This window comes from Lissotriton vulgaris, chromosome 4_1 (genome assembly GCF_964263255.1).
Source record: "Lissotriton vulgaris chromosome 4_1, aLisVul1.2, whole genome shotgun sequence".
Classification (NCBI taxonomy): domain Eukaryota; kingdom Metazoa; phylum Chordata; class Amphibia; order Caudata; family Salamandridae; genus Lissotriton; species Lissotriton vulgaris.
This window is the reverse complement of record NC_141691.1, coordinates 1488664874-1488679424: the sequence shown is the minus strand read 5'-3', so window position 1 is coordinate 1488679424 and position 14551 is coordinate 1488664874. Positions and strand designations below refer to the sequence as shown.

General features: G+C 44.2%; 1 protein-coding gene across 1 annotated transcript in view; it reads right to left on the bottom strand.

Moving 5' to 3' along the window:
* Positions 1-14551, bottom strand: part of SNTG1 (syntrophin gamma 1) — a 1529981-nt gene that overhangs the window by 1424756 nt on the left and 90674 nt on the right. The window contains exon 3 of the mRNA XM_086917997.1: positions 2349-2405. Coding sequence (XP_086774123.1) covers positions 2349-2405 — 57 coding nt within the window. The remainder of the gene's footprint in view (positions 1-2348; positions 2406-14551) is intronic.

Below are 14551 nucleotides of genomic sequence, written 5' to 3'. Positions count from 1 at the left end.
CCGTTTTTCCTTTTCCCCTTTTTTTCTTCCTCTTTCCTCTTTTCCCTTTTAAGAGTTGTTTATTTTAATTTCAACTTTTTTTTTCTTCCCTTTCTTTCTGCTACATTAAACTTAACCCCATGTCATTTGTTATTCAGAGAGAGTTAGGAGGAGTAAGAGAGCCAGACCCTATACGTTGAAAAAAGAACTCAATTTCTATCCTGCCTTTCGATGCTACAAAATCTAACTGAGGAAAAAGGGAAGAGTATAGAGGCAGACTAGCTACCTCCCTGCGAGCGTTCACTAATAGAAACTATTAAGTCATCAGCCTCAAGAGGGGATCGAATGTTATACATTTTGTTGTTAAACATTACCCTCAAGAAAGCAGGAAACCTCATCTGAACTGTCGCCCCCACAGCTCTAAACTTCTCCATTTTTTGGCCGAGCTCCCATTGTCGATCTAGGGTAGTTTTAGATAAGTCAGACCGGACTTCAAAGAGAAGTCAGGGGCCTTTAATGACTTGGCCTTCAATGCGAGGGTCAGACCTCTGTCTGTTGTCAGATGTGTCCTTTTTTTGTTGACAATTGGATATGTGTGGTGTATATATTTTCATGCAGGTACTTTGTCGTTTGCCGTCCTGAAGAGGCCAAAATTTGTTAGGCCGAAACGCGTCAACACCCTTTTTTGAGAAGTGTCTACAAACTTAATGACACTCGATCAGGGACAATTGGTATACACACTTAAACACTTGAAAGAACAAAGAGGGCAGCCAGCTTCCTCAAATGTGTTTACACTAAAGATTATCTCTAGATGGTAATGTGATTAAAATAAACAGCAAAACCAATATTAAAAGGTATAGAACGACTGAGAGGAGAGTAACCCCTTATAAATAGCTCTTTAATGGTTGATACATCATTGTATATGTTTTATGTATAAGTTACATTTTTATGTGACCTGATTTTGTTTATACTCGTAGTAAAGAGAGTAATGTTTGTCATGTCCTATTTTCTATGTTTTATAATGTGACACCATGCAGAATTCAGACAATTCTTATTGCAAGATAGGATTAATATTACTTCAATTATTGTATAGAAAATACATTTTTATGTATTATGTATTTAAATGCCAGTGATTAATTAAGGTAATCACCATTTCGACTGTTTTGCATCTATCTATTCCCACAATGCAATCTTTTTGTTTGCATTTAATCATATCATGAAAATGTAACAATAATTTGTAGCGTTCAACACTAGAGCAATTGAAAAAACCCTTTACTCAATATAACATGGCTTAAATCTCCTTTAAATCTTGAGTAGTTTAACATTAATATGTACTTCCTAACTGCTATAGGATTAATTTGGGCAGATTCCATATTTTCTATCACTACTTCCATGAAAACAGCACTTAAAAATGTAGGGCTTGATTAGGACTTTGGTGCAGTTGCGCTGACTCTCCACTGACACAGCTGTGCCAAAGCTGCGCAAGGACCTCCCACCTTATTACAAGTTGAACTTGTGCCTGGCATAGGGTCCTTTGCCTTTCCCATGGCAGTGCCTGGAAAACAGGTACTGCAATGGGAACGGCAAAAATGTTTCAGCAGGGCATGAATGATGACATCCATGCCGTGCTGGAACTTTGGGGGAATTCGGGCAGGGGGGCACATGTTATGACCCCCCCTGAATCTATCCCCATGGCGGGGGGCATGGGAGCCTTGTAGGACCCCCTTTGTTCCTCCACTGACAGCCTTTCCATGGCCGGCCTATTTTCCAGTTTCCAAATGTTGAAATGGTTGGCGGTGGCGGAACTCATAAGATGCTGAGTGGGACTGCTCCAGTCCCGCTCAGTATCTTACATTGTGGTGACTGATCCCTGCCACAGTAAGTGGTCCTCCGCTGCAACGACTTTGGAAGGCGTAATGCAGTGGACGGACCCCAGCTAGTCTGGCAGTCATACAATCGTCAAATTTCTAATCAGACACTTAGTTTCCTATGTATATAGACTAAGATAGCGGTATTAAGAGCCTTTCAGTTAACAGTTTGAAGAAGCAATCAGTTATGGATAGCATGCAGTGTCCCCAGTGCTTTAATATACAATTAATGCATGCCTGGTCATGGGACAGAACTCTACTTTGGACCACCAAAAGTTTTTTATAAACGTGTTAAACAAGCTGCATCAATGTATATCAAATCAAAAGCTGAGAGAGAAGGAGAAAATATGAGAATATTTCCTGAATTCCAGTTTGATAAAAGAACAGTAAACAAATGTTTGGCATAAAAACCGAAAAAGCCATAATTTCCTAATTATCTTTCAAAGCACTAGTTATCAAACAAGCTAATTCTAACATGTTTAAACATAATTAAAACTTTACCTTAATGCTAAGTCCGAATCCTCCCACTGTTTGTCTTCGAATTGTCACTGCCCTTTCCTAAAAATCAATACATCACAACAGATGTTATTATATTTTAATACTTTATGCTAATTATCAAATTTATAAAGTTAATCTCTTCAGCATTCCAGAGTACTGTGTACCTCAAAGCCACAACGAGTGTCTCCTACAAGTGCATTTTGATTACAAAACATTTTGTAAAATATAAATGAAAAATCTCTTTGAAAATGTTGAACTATAATTATGTTATTTTGCATGTAGACTCCTAGAATACCACTGAATGTAACTAATTGAAATTCCCCAAAAAGAATTGCTTCTAATGTATAATAAATATGGCTAGGCTAATTCTATATGCTCTACAATGGTTAAATCATGTTCTCCCATTCCAGATCAAACAAAATATATTTCCTATAAGTTATAACATTAACATTTACATTTAGAAGTACTAAGAGTGGATAATAATTGTAAAAGAAAAGTTATTTGAATGTCGTTATTAAAATCATGAGCCTCATGAAAGTTTAGATTTCTTAAAAAACAAACTACTAAGGTTAATATAATTGCTCAAACATGATTAAAAAAGTACTATAACTTGACCATTATTTGTAATGATTGATTAACTCAAAACATTTTGCTAACTACAAACATATAAAAAATGCTAGTGTATGCAAATAAGTTATCCATTATCTGATAACTCAAAGACCCCAAACTTCCAATCTCTGACTGTCTCCAACTGAAAGGTACACTTGTAAAAGGTTACAGGGCAGCTCCAATTATAGCCTATAGGAGAGCTAGTCCTTGCAATAGTGAAAAAATAAATTTATCAGTACACAGACAACAAACCAGTACATGTCCTACCTTTCATATACACCGCACCCTGCCGAGGCGTGTACCTTGGGCTTAGCTTAGGGTTGCCTTACAAGTAGTAAAAGGGAACATTAGGGCCTGGCAAGTGGGGGAACTTGCCAGGTCGACATGGAAGGGTAAAACGGCACTCACAGATACTGCATGGCAGGCCTGGGACAAGTTTACCGGGCTACTTATGTGGGTGTCACAGCAGTGCTGTAGGCTCACTAGTCACATTTGATTTATAGGCCCTGAGCACACAGAGCGCACTTTACTAGAGACTTACCATTAAGTCAATCAAATATGGCAATCATGGATATCCAATCATAATTACAGTTTAAGCAGGAAGCACTTGCACTTTAGCTCTGATCATCAGGGTTAAAGAGCCCAGAGTCCCTAAACCAACAAAATGAAGACCAGCACACAGTCAAAAATACAGGAGATAGAGGCAAAAAATCAGGGGAACCCACACCAAGAATGTCAGGTCTAATAGGATCCATGTAGAGAATATTTTCCACTAGAGTGAGACATCAAATATGAGATAATGGGAGTTTATGGGAGGTATGTAACAGTAGTCTAACATATCTCGTTCTCCTCCTTCACAGCTGTACTTATATTATCTTTATACAAACTGGACCGTTCGATTTATTATTAATATAGTATAACAGTGTTGCCTATGTATCTTTAAATGTCAACAAACAGATTTATAAAAATACAATCTCACCAAAATGTGCATATTCTGATGCACCGTTATTCCAGCACCTTACTGGTATAATTATATAAACGTTGAATCATTTCCTCTAGTTATTTTAATGAATAACTATCATTAACCAATATTGTCAAATATGTGCAGTGCCATTGCAACAATAGTTTTTTTCTTGCTGTGAGTATTATGTGGTTCAGCGATATGCCTTTTGGCACAGCATTGTGCATTGACAAAACTTCCAGAAAATCATTGACCCGTTTTCTGTTGATTTAATTGTAAGGCTGTTACACTTAAATTGCCCTAAGCTATATGAGCATATCTTTCGCGTCTCATTATTGCAGTGCGCCTCTGCCACCGTGTGGCATGTGTTTCCTTTTTGATAAGGGCTTCCTTCAGCTTAGTTGTTTTTGATGCTTGATGGATTGTTGTAATATGGACTTCAGAAGCCGTTTTTAGAGTCTCATGAAGAAACAAATTACTCCTGTTGTCAGTGAATTACATTGTTGCTTCATGGTCAGTTTTTAGCAACAGTCAGCCTTGGGATGGCTGATGACTGCCAGAACACAGCAGAGTCCTGTTGATGCACTCAGCTGCCTCACACTTCTGGGATCTCAGTGGTCACTTCTGCCTTGCCACTTTGGGTCGGAATCCCTGCCACAAGTAACCTGAGTTCCACCTCGGGGTAGTTAACCAGGTGACCTTTATCAAGTAAGGTTAGTGTAATATAAGGTGCATGTGCATGAATCAGCACAAAGACGAAAAGCTAGAATTTGCCCATAGACAAAATGTACACAATCACAACATCTCCTATATAGGCAGAAGCTGCCTCTTAACCTTGAAATGGTCTCAGGAATGAATTTGGAGGGTCCTACATCAGAGAAGATATAGATCCTTGATATTTTCTAACATGGTAGAGCTTTGTATAAGAAAGTAATCAAATCCATTCCAGGGCTACCATTCTTCTCATCATGTGCTGGTTGGTGATACCTTTTCAAGAGGATGCCTATTTTTAGGCCACCATAGTGGTCACTTAAACTATATTTGTTTTATAGTGACCCATTCAGTTATCAAGGATTATGTTTGTATTGGGATGGTCTGCTTCAGTGTTCTGAATGCTCACTATTGCTCTTTCGGGTACAAGACATATCTTGTTCCTCATTCTGTTAACATTTTACTCGATGTTGTGTACAAAGTAGGTATGGAGTTCCTCTGTGAAAATATATTTATTTAGGAGGGTTGGAGCCTATGAAGACAGTTGGGTCACTGGTGGACCACTGATGTGTAAGTGAATGAGAGGGGATTCTCCTTGTAGGAACCAGGGCACTCACACACCCAGCAAGCTAGGCGTCATGCTTCATTATTTGAGCCTGCCCGTCATCAGGTCAGCGCTGCAATACCTGACGGGCACCCGGAACTGGGGCTCTTTGTCGGGGATCTTTTGTTCCTGCCGGTGGGTGCAATGTGGGTGAGGGGCCTAGCGTGTGTACATGTAAGGAAGTAGTGAATTAAAAATGGTCAGTTAGTCCTAACCAATATTTATTCCGAAGGTAAACTGCCTAGATTAAAAAAAGTAGAGGGGCAAAGATCTGGTTGTAATGTGTCCAGTGGTGTATGTCCTGCTCGCATATGATCAACATGCTTTGTGTCTCTAAAGTCATAGTGATCGGGACACTTCTTCAGGATCAAAGTGGAACTATCTACACTACATGGTAAGTGAAATCTACATACCCCGTACTCTGGTGGTAGACCTGTAAGTAGGACAAAAATAGGTTGGGAGAACATGTTAATAGCACATATAAACACACATGTGGACTCTGTGTACCAACCCATACTGTCTAGAATATTGGCCGTGCTCGTGAGTAAGACCTTAGTTTATACATAAAAACAGTGGTAATACCTGTAGGAAGCAGTGCAGGTCACAATGTAGTAGGCTCGATAACGCAATACATTCTGTGCTGGTATACATTTTGTACAGTTAAAATATAAATTACAGCAAACCCCCTAGTGCATAGGGTAATACTCATGATAGTCAGGACAAGACTCACCTATACTGTTTGCAAAATGTGTATGTAATAGTAGCCAGCGGTATAGAAAGGACAACAGTTGGGTCCTATTGGCGAAGAAGAAGGTAATGATCCAGCTCCATTACTGAATACTCGTGGTCAACATGGCAAAGTGTTATGGTGTCCATGGCTGAAACACTCCAGGGGCTGATGGACAAAAATCAAGGCCGACCAGTCTGCAACCCGCCCAGTTAAGGGCTCCAGTTCAAGGCCTGGGCGGATCATATGAGAGCAGGACATACACCACTGGACACATTACGACCAGTTCTTTGCCCCTCTCCTTCTTTTAATCTAGGCATTTTACCTTCGGAATAAATATTGGTTATGACTAACTGATGTTTTTTAATTCACTCCTTCTTTACATCTACACAAGCTAGGCCCCTCCCCCTCACTGTACCCACCGGCATGAACAAAAGAGCCCCGGTTCTGGGTGCCCGTCAGGTATTGCAGCGCCGACCTGACGGGGCAGGCTCAAATGATGAAGCATGACACCTAGCTTGCTGGGTATGTGAGAGCCCCCAGTTCCTACAAGGAGAATCCCCTCTCTTTCACTTACACATCAGTGGTCCACCAGTGACCCAACTGTCTTCATAGGCTCCAACCCTCCTAAATAAACAGTACCTACTTTGTACACAGCCTTCTGGGGCATGTACGCTGGACCTCGGTAAACTAGCCCCTTGTCCCTCCTTTGTCTAAAACAAAACAACATTTTACTCCAGGCATGTGCTTCACCACCATGGTACCCATGAGGAGGTTTACACATTTGGCCCCATTCTTAGGAGTAATGATGAGCGAGGACGCCAACTAAACGTCTACACAACAACCTGTTTGGCCAACTTTTGATCCCAGTCCATCGTTCCTAATATATTTATAAGTGCTCTTCCAATTCCAGACTTTGTATTGGCAGGCCTACATTTGTCACATCGAATTACTTCACGAAGATTCACATCAAAAACAATAAAGCATAGAGGCCTTCACATATAAGGGAACCAAAACAGGTGATGGACCGAATGTGGATCAATGTCACACACTCACCCCAGTCCGAAGATCTGGGCCCAAATCCATCGTTTTTTTGCACTCCACACCACCCTGGGTTAGACAATGGCGATATGCAAATCAGCTCTGACCCTGTGCCCCATGGGAACAGTCCAGTCCGAACTACAAAAGCCATGTCCTTTCCAGAACGGAATCAAGCATCCGAGGACCGGACCGGTTTCGAGGTAACACCTCTCATCAGCCCGGCTAGCTTGACTCCAGTGGTGTGGAGTGCCTGGGACCCACGTCTGGGCATCCCCAGCGCACTTAGGGCGGAATATGCAAACAAAACAGGTGATGGACCGAATGTAGATCAATGTCACACACTCACCCCAGTCCGAAGATCTGGGCCCAAATCCATCGTTTTTTTGCACTCCACACCACCCTGGGTTAGACAATGGCGATATGCAAATCAGCTCTGACCCTGTGCCCCATGGGAACGGTCCAGTCCGAACTACAAAAGCCATGTCCTTCCCAGAACGGAATCAAGCATCCGAGGACCGGACCGGTTTCGAGGTAACACCTCTCATCAGCCCGGCTAGCTTGACTCCAGTGGTGTGGAGTGCCTGGGACCCACGTCTGGGCATCCCCAGCGCACTTAGGGCGGAATATGCAAACAAAACAGGTGATGGACCGAATGTGGATCAATGTCACACACTCACCCCAGTCCGAAGATCTGGGCCCAAATCCAACGTTTTTTTGCACTCCACACCACCCTGGTTTAGACAATGGCGATATGCAAATCAGCTCTGACCCTGTGCCCCATGGGAACTGTCCAGTCCGAACTACAAAAGCCATGTCCTTCCCAGAACGGAATCAAGCATCCGAGGACCGGACCGGTTTCGAGGTAACACCTCTCATCAGCCCGGCTAGCTTGACTCCAGTGGTGTGGAGTGCCTGGGACCCACGTCTGGGCATCCCCAGCGCACTTAGGGCGGAATATGCAACCAAAACAGGTGATGGACCGAATGTGGATCAATGTCACACACTCACCCCAGTCCGAAGATCTGGGCCCAAATCCATCGTTTTTTTGCACTCCACACCACCCTGGGTTAGACAATGGCGATATGCAAATCAGCTCTGACCCTGTGCCCCATGGGAACAGTCCAGTCCGAACTACAAAAGCCATGTCCTTCCCAGAACGGAATCAAGCATCCGAGGACCGGACCGGTTTCGAGGTAACACCTCTCATCAGCCCGGCTAGCTTGACTCCAGTGGTGTGGAGTGCCTGGGACCCACGTCTGGGCATCCCCAGCGCACTTAGGGCGGAATATGCAAACAAAACAGGTGATGGACCGAATGTGGATCAATGTCACACACTCCCCCAGTCCGAAGATCTGGGCCCAAATCCATCGTTTTTTTGCACTCCACACCACCCTGGGTTAGACAATGGCGATATGCAAATCAGCTCTGACCCTGTGCCCCATGGGAACAGTCCAGTCCGAACTACAAAAGCCATGTCCTTCCCAGAACGGAATCAAGCATCCGAGGACCGGACCGGTTTCGAGGTAACACCTCTCATCAGCCCGGCTAGCTTGACTCCAGTGGTGTGGAGTGCCTGGGACCCACGTCTGGGCATCCCCAGCGCACTTAGGGCGGAATATGCAAACAAAACAGGTGATGGACCGAATGTGGATCAATGTCACACACTCACCCCAGTCCGAAGATCTGGGCCCAAATCCATCGTTTTTTAGGCTGATGAGAGGTGTTACCTCGATACCGGTCCGGTCCTCGGATGCTTGATTCCGTTCTGGGAAGGACATGGCTTTTGTAGTTCGGACTGGACTGTTCCCATGGGGCACAGGGTCAGAGCTGATTTGCATATCGCCATTGTCTAACCCAGGGTGGTGTGGAGTGCAAAAAAACGATGGATTTGGGCCCAGATCTTTGGACTGGGTTGAATGTGTGACATTGATCCACATTCGGTCCATCACTTGTTCTGTTTGCAAATTCCGCCCTAAGTGCGCTGGGGATGCTCAGACGTGGGTCCCAGGCACTCCACACCACTGGAGTCAAGCTAGCCGGGCTGATGAGAGGTGTTACCTCGAAACCGGTCCGGTCCTCGGATGCTTGATTCCGTTCTGGGAAGGACATGGCTTTTGTAGTTCGGACTGGACTGTTCCCATGGGGCACAGGGTCAGAGCTGATGTGCATATCGCCATTGTCTAACCCAGGGTGGTGTGGAGTGCAAAAAAACGATGGATTTGGGCCCAGATCTTTGGACTGGGTTGAATGTGTGACATTGATCCACATTCGGTCCATCACTTGTTCTGTTTGCAAATTCCGCTCTAAGTGCGCTGGGGATGCTCAGACGTGGGTCCCAGGCACTCCTCACCACTGGAGTCAAGCTAGCCGGGCTGATGAGAGGTGTTACCTCGAAACCGGTCCGGTCCTTGGATGCTTGATTCCGTTCTGGGAAAGACATGGCTTTTGTAGTTCGGACTGGACTGTTCCCATGGGGCACAGGGTCAGAGCTGATTTGCATATCGCCATTGTCTAACCCAGGGTGGTGTGGAGTGCAAAAAAACGATGGATTTGGGCCCAGATCTTTGGACTGGGTTGAATGTGTGACATTGATCCACATTCGGTCCATCACTTGTTCTGTTTGCAAATTCCGCCCTAAGTGCGCTGGGGATGCTCAGACGTGGGTCCCAGGCACTCCACACCACTGGAGTCAAGCTAGCCGGGCTGATGAGAGGTGTTACCTCGAAACCGGTCCGGTCCTCGGATGCTTGATTCCGTTCTGGGAAGGACATGGCTTTTGTAGTTCGGACTGGACTGTTCCCATGGGGCACAGGGTCAGAGCTGATTTGCATATCGCCATTGTCTAACCCAGGGTGGTGTGGAGTGCAAAAAAACGATGGATTTGGGCCCAGATCTTTGGACTGGGTTGAATGTGTGACATTGATCCACATTCGGTCCATCACTTGTTCTGTTTGCAAATTCCGCCCTAAGTGCGCTGGGGATGCTCAGACGTGGGTCCCAGGCACTCCACACCACTGGAGTCAAGCTAGCCGGGCTGATGAGAGGTGTTACCTCGAAACCGGTCCGGTCCTCGGATGCTTGATTCTGTTCTGGGAAGGACATGGCTTTTGTAGTTCGGACTGGACTGTTCCCATGGGGCACAGGGTCAGAGCTGATTTGCATATCGCCATTGTCTAACCCAGGGTGGTGTGGAGTGCAAAAAAACGATGGATTTGGGCCCAGATCTTTGGACTGGGTTGAATGTGTGACATTGATCTACATTCGGTCCATCACTTGTTCTGTTTGCAAATTCCGCCCTAAGTGCGCTGGGGATTCTCAGACGTGGGTCCCAGGCACTCCACACCACTGGAGTCAAGCTAGCCGGGCTGATGAGAGGTGTTACCTCGAAACCGGTCCGGTCCTCGGATGCTTGATTCCGTTCTGGGAAGGACATGGCTTTTGTAGTTCGGACTGGTCTGTTCCCATGGGGCACAGGGTCAGAGCTGATTTGCATATCGCCATTGTCTAACCCAGGGTGGTGTGGAGTGCAAAAAAACGATGGATTTGGGCCCAGATCTTTGGACTGGGTTGAATGTGTGACATTGATCCACATTCGGTCCATCACTTGTTCTGTTTGCAAATTCCGCCCGAAGTGCGCTGGGGATGCTCAGACGTGGGTCCCAGGCACTCCACACCACTGGAGTCAAGCTAGCCGGGCTGATGAGAGGTGTTACCTCGAAACCGGTCCGGTCCTCGGATGCTTGATTCCGTTCTGGGAAGGACATGGCTTTTGTAGTTCGGACTGGACTGTTCCCATGGGGCACAGGGTCAGAGCTGATTTGCATATCGCCATTGTCTAACCCAGGGTGGTGTGGAGTGCAAAAAAACGATGGATTTGGGCCCAGATCTTTGGACTGGGTTGAATGTGTGACATTGATCCACATTCGGTCCATCACTTGTTCTGTTCACATATAAGGGGTCCTTATCGCCAAACATCAACAGCCAGCTTTGTTGCCAACAAACATCACTACCACTTTAATCCAACAAAACTGCTTTCAATTTTACAGTCACTGACGGAACATCAAGTCACAGGAAAAGATAATCATTACCTCTTACAAACAAGCATGGGCAAAGCTGATTGGGGTCAATTCACAAAGCTTTTGGTCACCCTTATTGACTTTGATAATGCTGCATGTTTTTAAAATGTGGCAGTATTGGCAAAGGCAATAGCAATAAGCAATCATCTAAAGTTTTTTTTTATACTTTCAAGGTAGCTGCAGCGGTCCATGCAGGTAACAGTAGTGGGGTGGTGAGGCCGCCTGGGGGGTAAATTCGAGGGACGATGGCGAGGGCAAATTAATTATTTTATTTAATTTTCCCTCGACATCGTCCCACAAAATCCCCGCCACCCCACCACTGCTACCTGCACGGACCGCGGCTGCTGCCATGTTGTGAGAAACAAAATGGCATGGCACAACGTGGTGTGGTGTGACAGCATCTTGAATATATATAAAAAATGCTTTCATATTTTTAAAATGGCCACTATGATGCATGATGCAACGCGGCATGACACAATGTAGTGACCATCATAAAAGAAGCGAAAATAATGCTTTCATATTTCAGGGTGGCTGCTGTGTTGTTTCATGTCACTTTCTGTCACGCATCGAGATAACCATCTTAAATGTGTGAAACACCATTATCTACTGTACGAAATTGAGGTAAGTTGTTCCAGGGGGATGGTGGAAGCACAGCAAAGGTGCTTTCTTTTTATTTGCTGTGTTATACAACCTGGAAATGACATCAGATTGGTAAACCACGAAAAGAAGGCTTCCAAGAGGAACCAGAGAGGAATGGGCAGACTCAACACGATCTTCCACAACTCCTTCCTGCTGCTTTAAATGTGGATAATGATGCTATCTCCTTAGCATATTCAGAATCAGCGCGAAGCCAGGGTGTTTTTGCTTATTTACTTAGAAATGTGGCAATTAACAAAAACGAGATTATGTTATGTGAATTAAGCACTCAAACCGGTGAACAAGCTGCATGTCTACCAGCCACAGAGATCAGTGAAAAGCTGAAACATTAAAGAACAGTTGGTAAATGTGTTTTAATTTCTAGATTTGTCTGCTTTGAAATGTGATGTATAACTTATGTTCAATTAAGCGCAACACCTGCTCATGTATAAAACAGAGGACAACAATGCAGGGGCTGCATCAGGATAGGCGGCTCTGCCTCTGCGCACCGTCGAATGCCTGCTTTTATGTGCCTGCAGTGAATTCATTTTACCAAATATGTCTCCAAGTCAGACCTTGATTTTCAGACAGTACGTCTCAGAACGGAAACAGTGAGCAGTGTTTTCCTCTTTATGTTTCTGAGCTGTGCTGCGTAAAATAAAGGGCTTAATTTGAGCCAGTGGTTGCAGGTGTTGTCCTGTAGCACCGTTTTTTGGGGAAGTGTGACTACTTCTTTTAAATCATCCGGCTTTGACCCAGAACAATAGAGAGAGAGGAAGCAAAGTGGGGAAGGAGGTTGGAGAGAAAGATGTAACAACAGTGAAAAGGGGAGGAAGTAAGGAAGATAAAGGGAGAGTCTGTTAATGAAAAAGGAGGCATGAGGTGAAATTAAGAGTTCACAGCCTTGGTATTTGGCAACTCTGGCATTCAGCATTGGCACCGCCAGGCGTATGCAAAACATTTTGGCCCCACAGTAGCTCTTTTACAAGTTAAGCATCATTAAAAAAGATAACTCAGCGAAATAATGGGGTAAATGAATTCTTTAACTTTACACACTGCAGGAGCATTAGAACAGGCTCTCAGCTCTGTACTAAGCAAGGGCACCCCTTCATGATATGGCCCCTGAGGCTGTATCATGATGCTGTTTCTGCAGCACTCCAGCATTGCAGGAGTCTGAGCACTTCTTTTTGGCATCTTCAGCGCATGCATTAACTTAAAAAAGCGCTCAGGGGCACGCAAAGAACTAAATTACTTCCTTGTGCTTCTGAGATCAGTTATCAGCAGAACAAGCATTAACGTGGAAATATTTCAAGTTAATCTAGACCTGAAAACACCACTAAGAGGCCTACAGATTAATTATCCGCTGGTGCAGTGCAGACGATGGTAACATGATACGGCTGCAGGTGTTTTTGAAAGTGCTCACACATTTCCATTATATATTGGCAAGCTTCTGCAGTCGTGTGACTCTTTATTGTGTGTGGAGTGGTATGCCAGAATGCCCAGTGCTGAAACAAAAATGACCTTTTTTGGGAAAAAATAACACATTGTCTCAGTTTCAAATTTTGCCTAATACTTTTAGGCCATATCCTCCAATCTAGTACCCCTTACAGTGTTGAATCAGCTGTTGATAAAGTAACAATTAATAAAAAGGCAGAACATTTCAAAACAATGCATGAAGGTGATATTCAAAATGTACAAGCCTTCTGATTGCCAGATTTTGTAGGACGTTCATCGTTTGTCCGGGAAAATATTTATTTTATTTAGGAGTATTCTGAATCATGTATCACTCGGTCATGGGTTCAAAACAGATCAACAGACTTAGGGCATTGTTTAGATTTTGGCAGACAAGTTACTCCGTCGCAACGGTGACAGATATCCCATCTGCTGAAACATAAATCCCATTGGATATTATGGGATTTATATTGACGCCGACAGGATATCACCATTGTGGTGGAGTAACCAGTCAGACGGATATTAAATCAGGCCCATAGTAAAACAAGCATTGGCACAGTCAATAGGTATCACCTACGCAAAGGTTATTGGCTTTTCCAATTTGTTTTAGCCCTATTGTATAACAGCATGGCTCCTGTTCAGCACGGCTAAAAGGTTAGTGGCATAGAAAAGAGTGGTGTGGGGTGTCACAGGGTGGCATGGCAAAGAGTGGAGTAGAGTGTTGTAAAGTGGAGTGGCGGAGAGTGTCGTTTAATGGAGTAATATAAAGTGGAGTCACATAGAGTGGCATATAGTGGAGTGGCATAGAGTAGAGTGGACTGGTGTAGAGTACATTGGTGTAGAGCAGTGGTTGTACTCCTGTGGTCCGAGGACCCCTGGAGGACCACATGGCCTACTCAGAGGAGCCTCAACTGATTTATATAAACAAAGCAGAAAAATTGAAATATGAAAACTGTTTCGACATTTGATTGTGAATTAAACAAAATACTTCAATATTTGAGCATTTATTTGTGAATACTTGTTTTTGTATAGTGTTTTGAAGTTCAAATCATAGAAAATGCTGAGGCCGGGGTTTTCCCAGCTTCTAATACTGACTCAGCAAGGATCCTTGGTTTCAGTAATGATTCAGTGTTGGTCTACAATAGTCAAAAGGTGAAGTACTCCAGGTATAAAGTGTTGCGGAGGATAGTGACATAGAGTGCAGCAGCACAGAATACAGTGGCCTGCAATTCAGAGTTGTAGACTGCAGTGGTGTAGATTGGAGTTGAATAGTATAGTGCAGTGACATAGAGTGCCATGGTGCAGAGTGGAGAGATGCAGAGTAGTGCAAGGTGACGTAGACTAGAGTGACGTAGAGTGCAGTGGTGTAGTTTGGTGCAGACTAGGGTG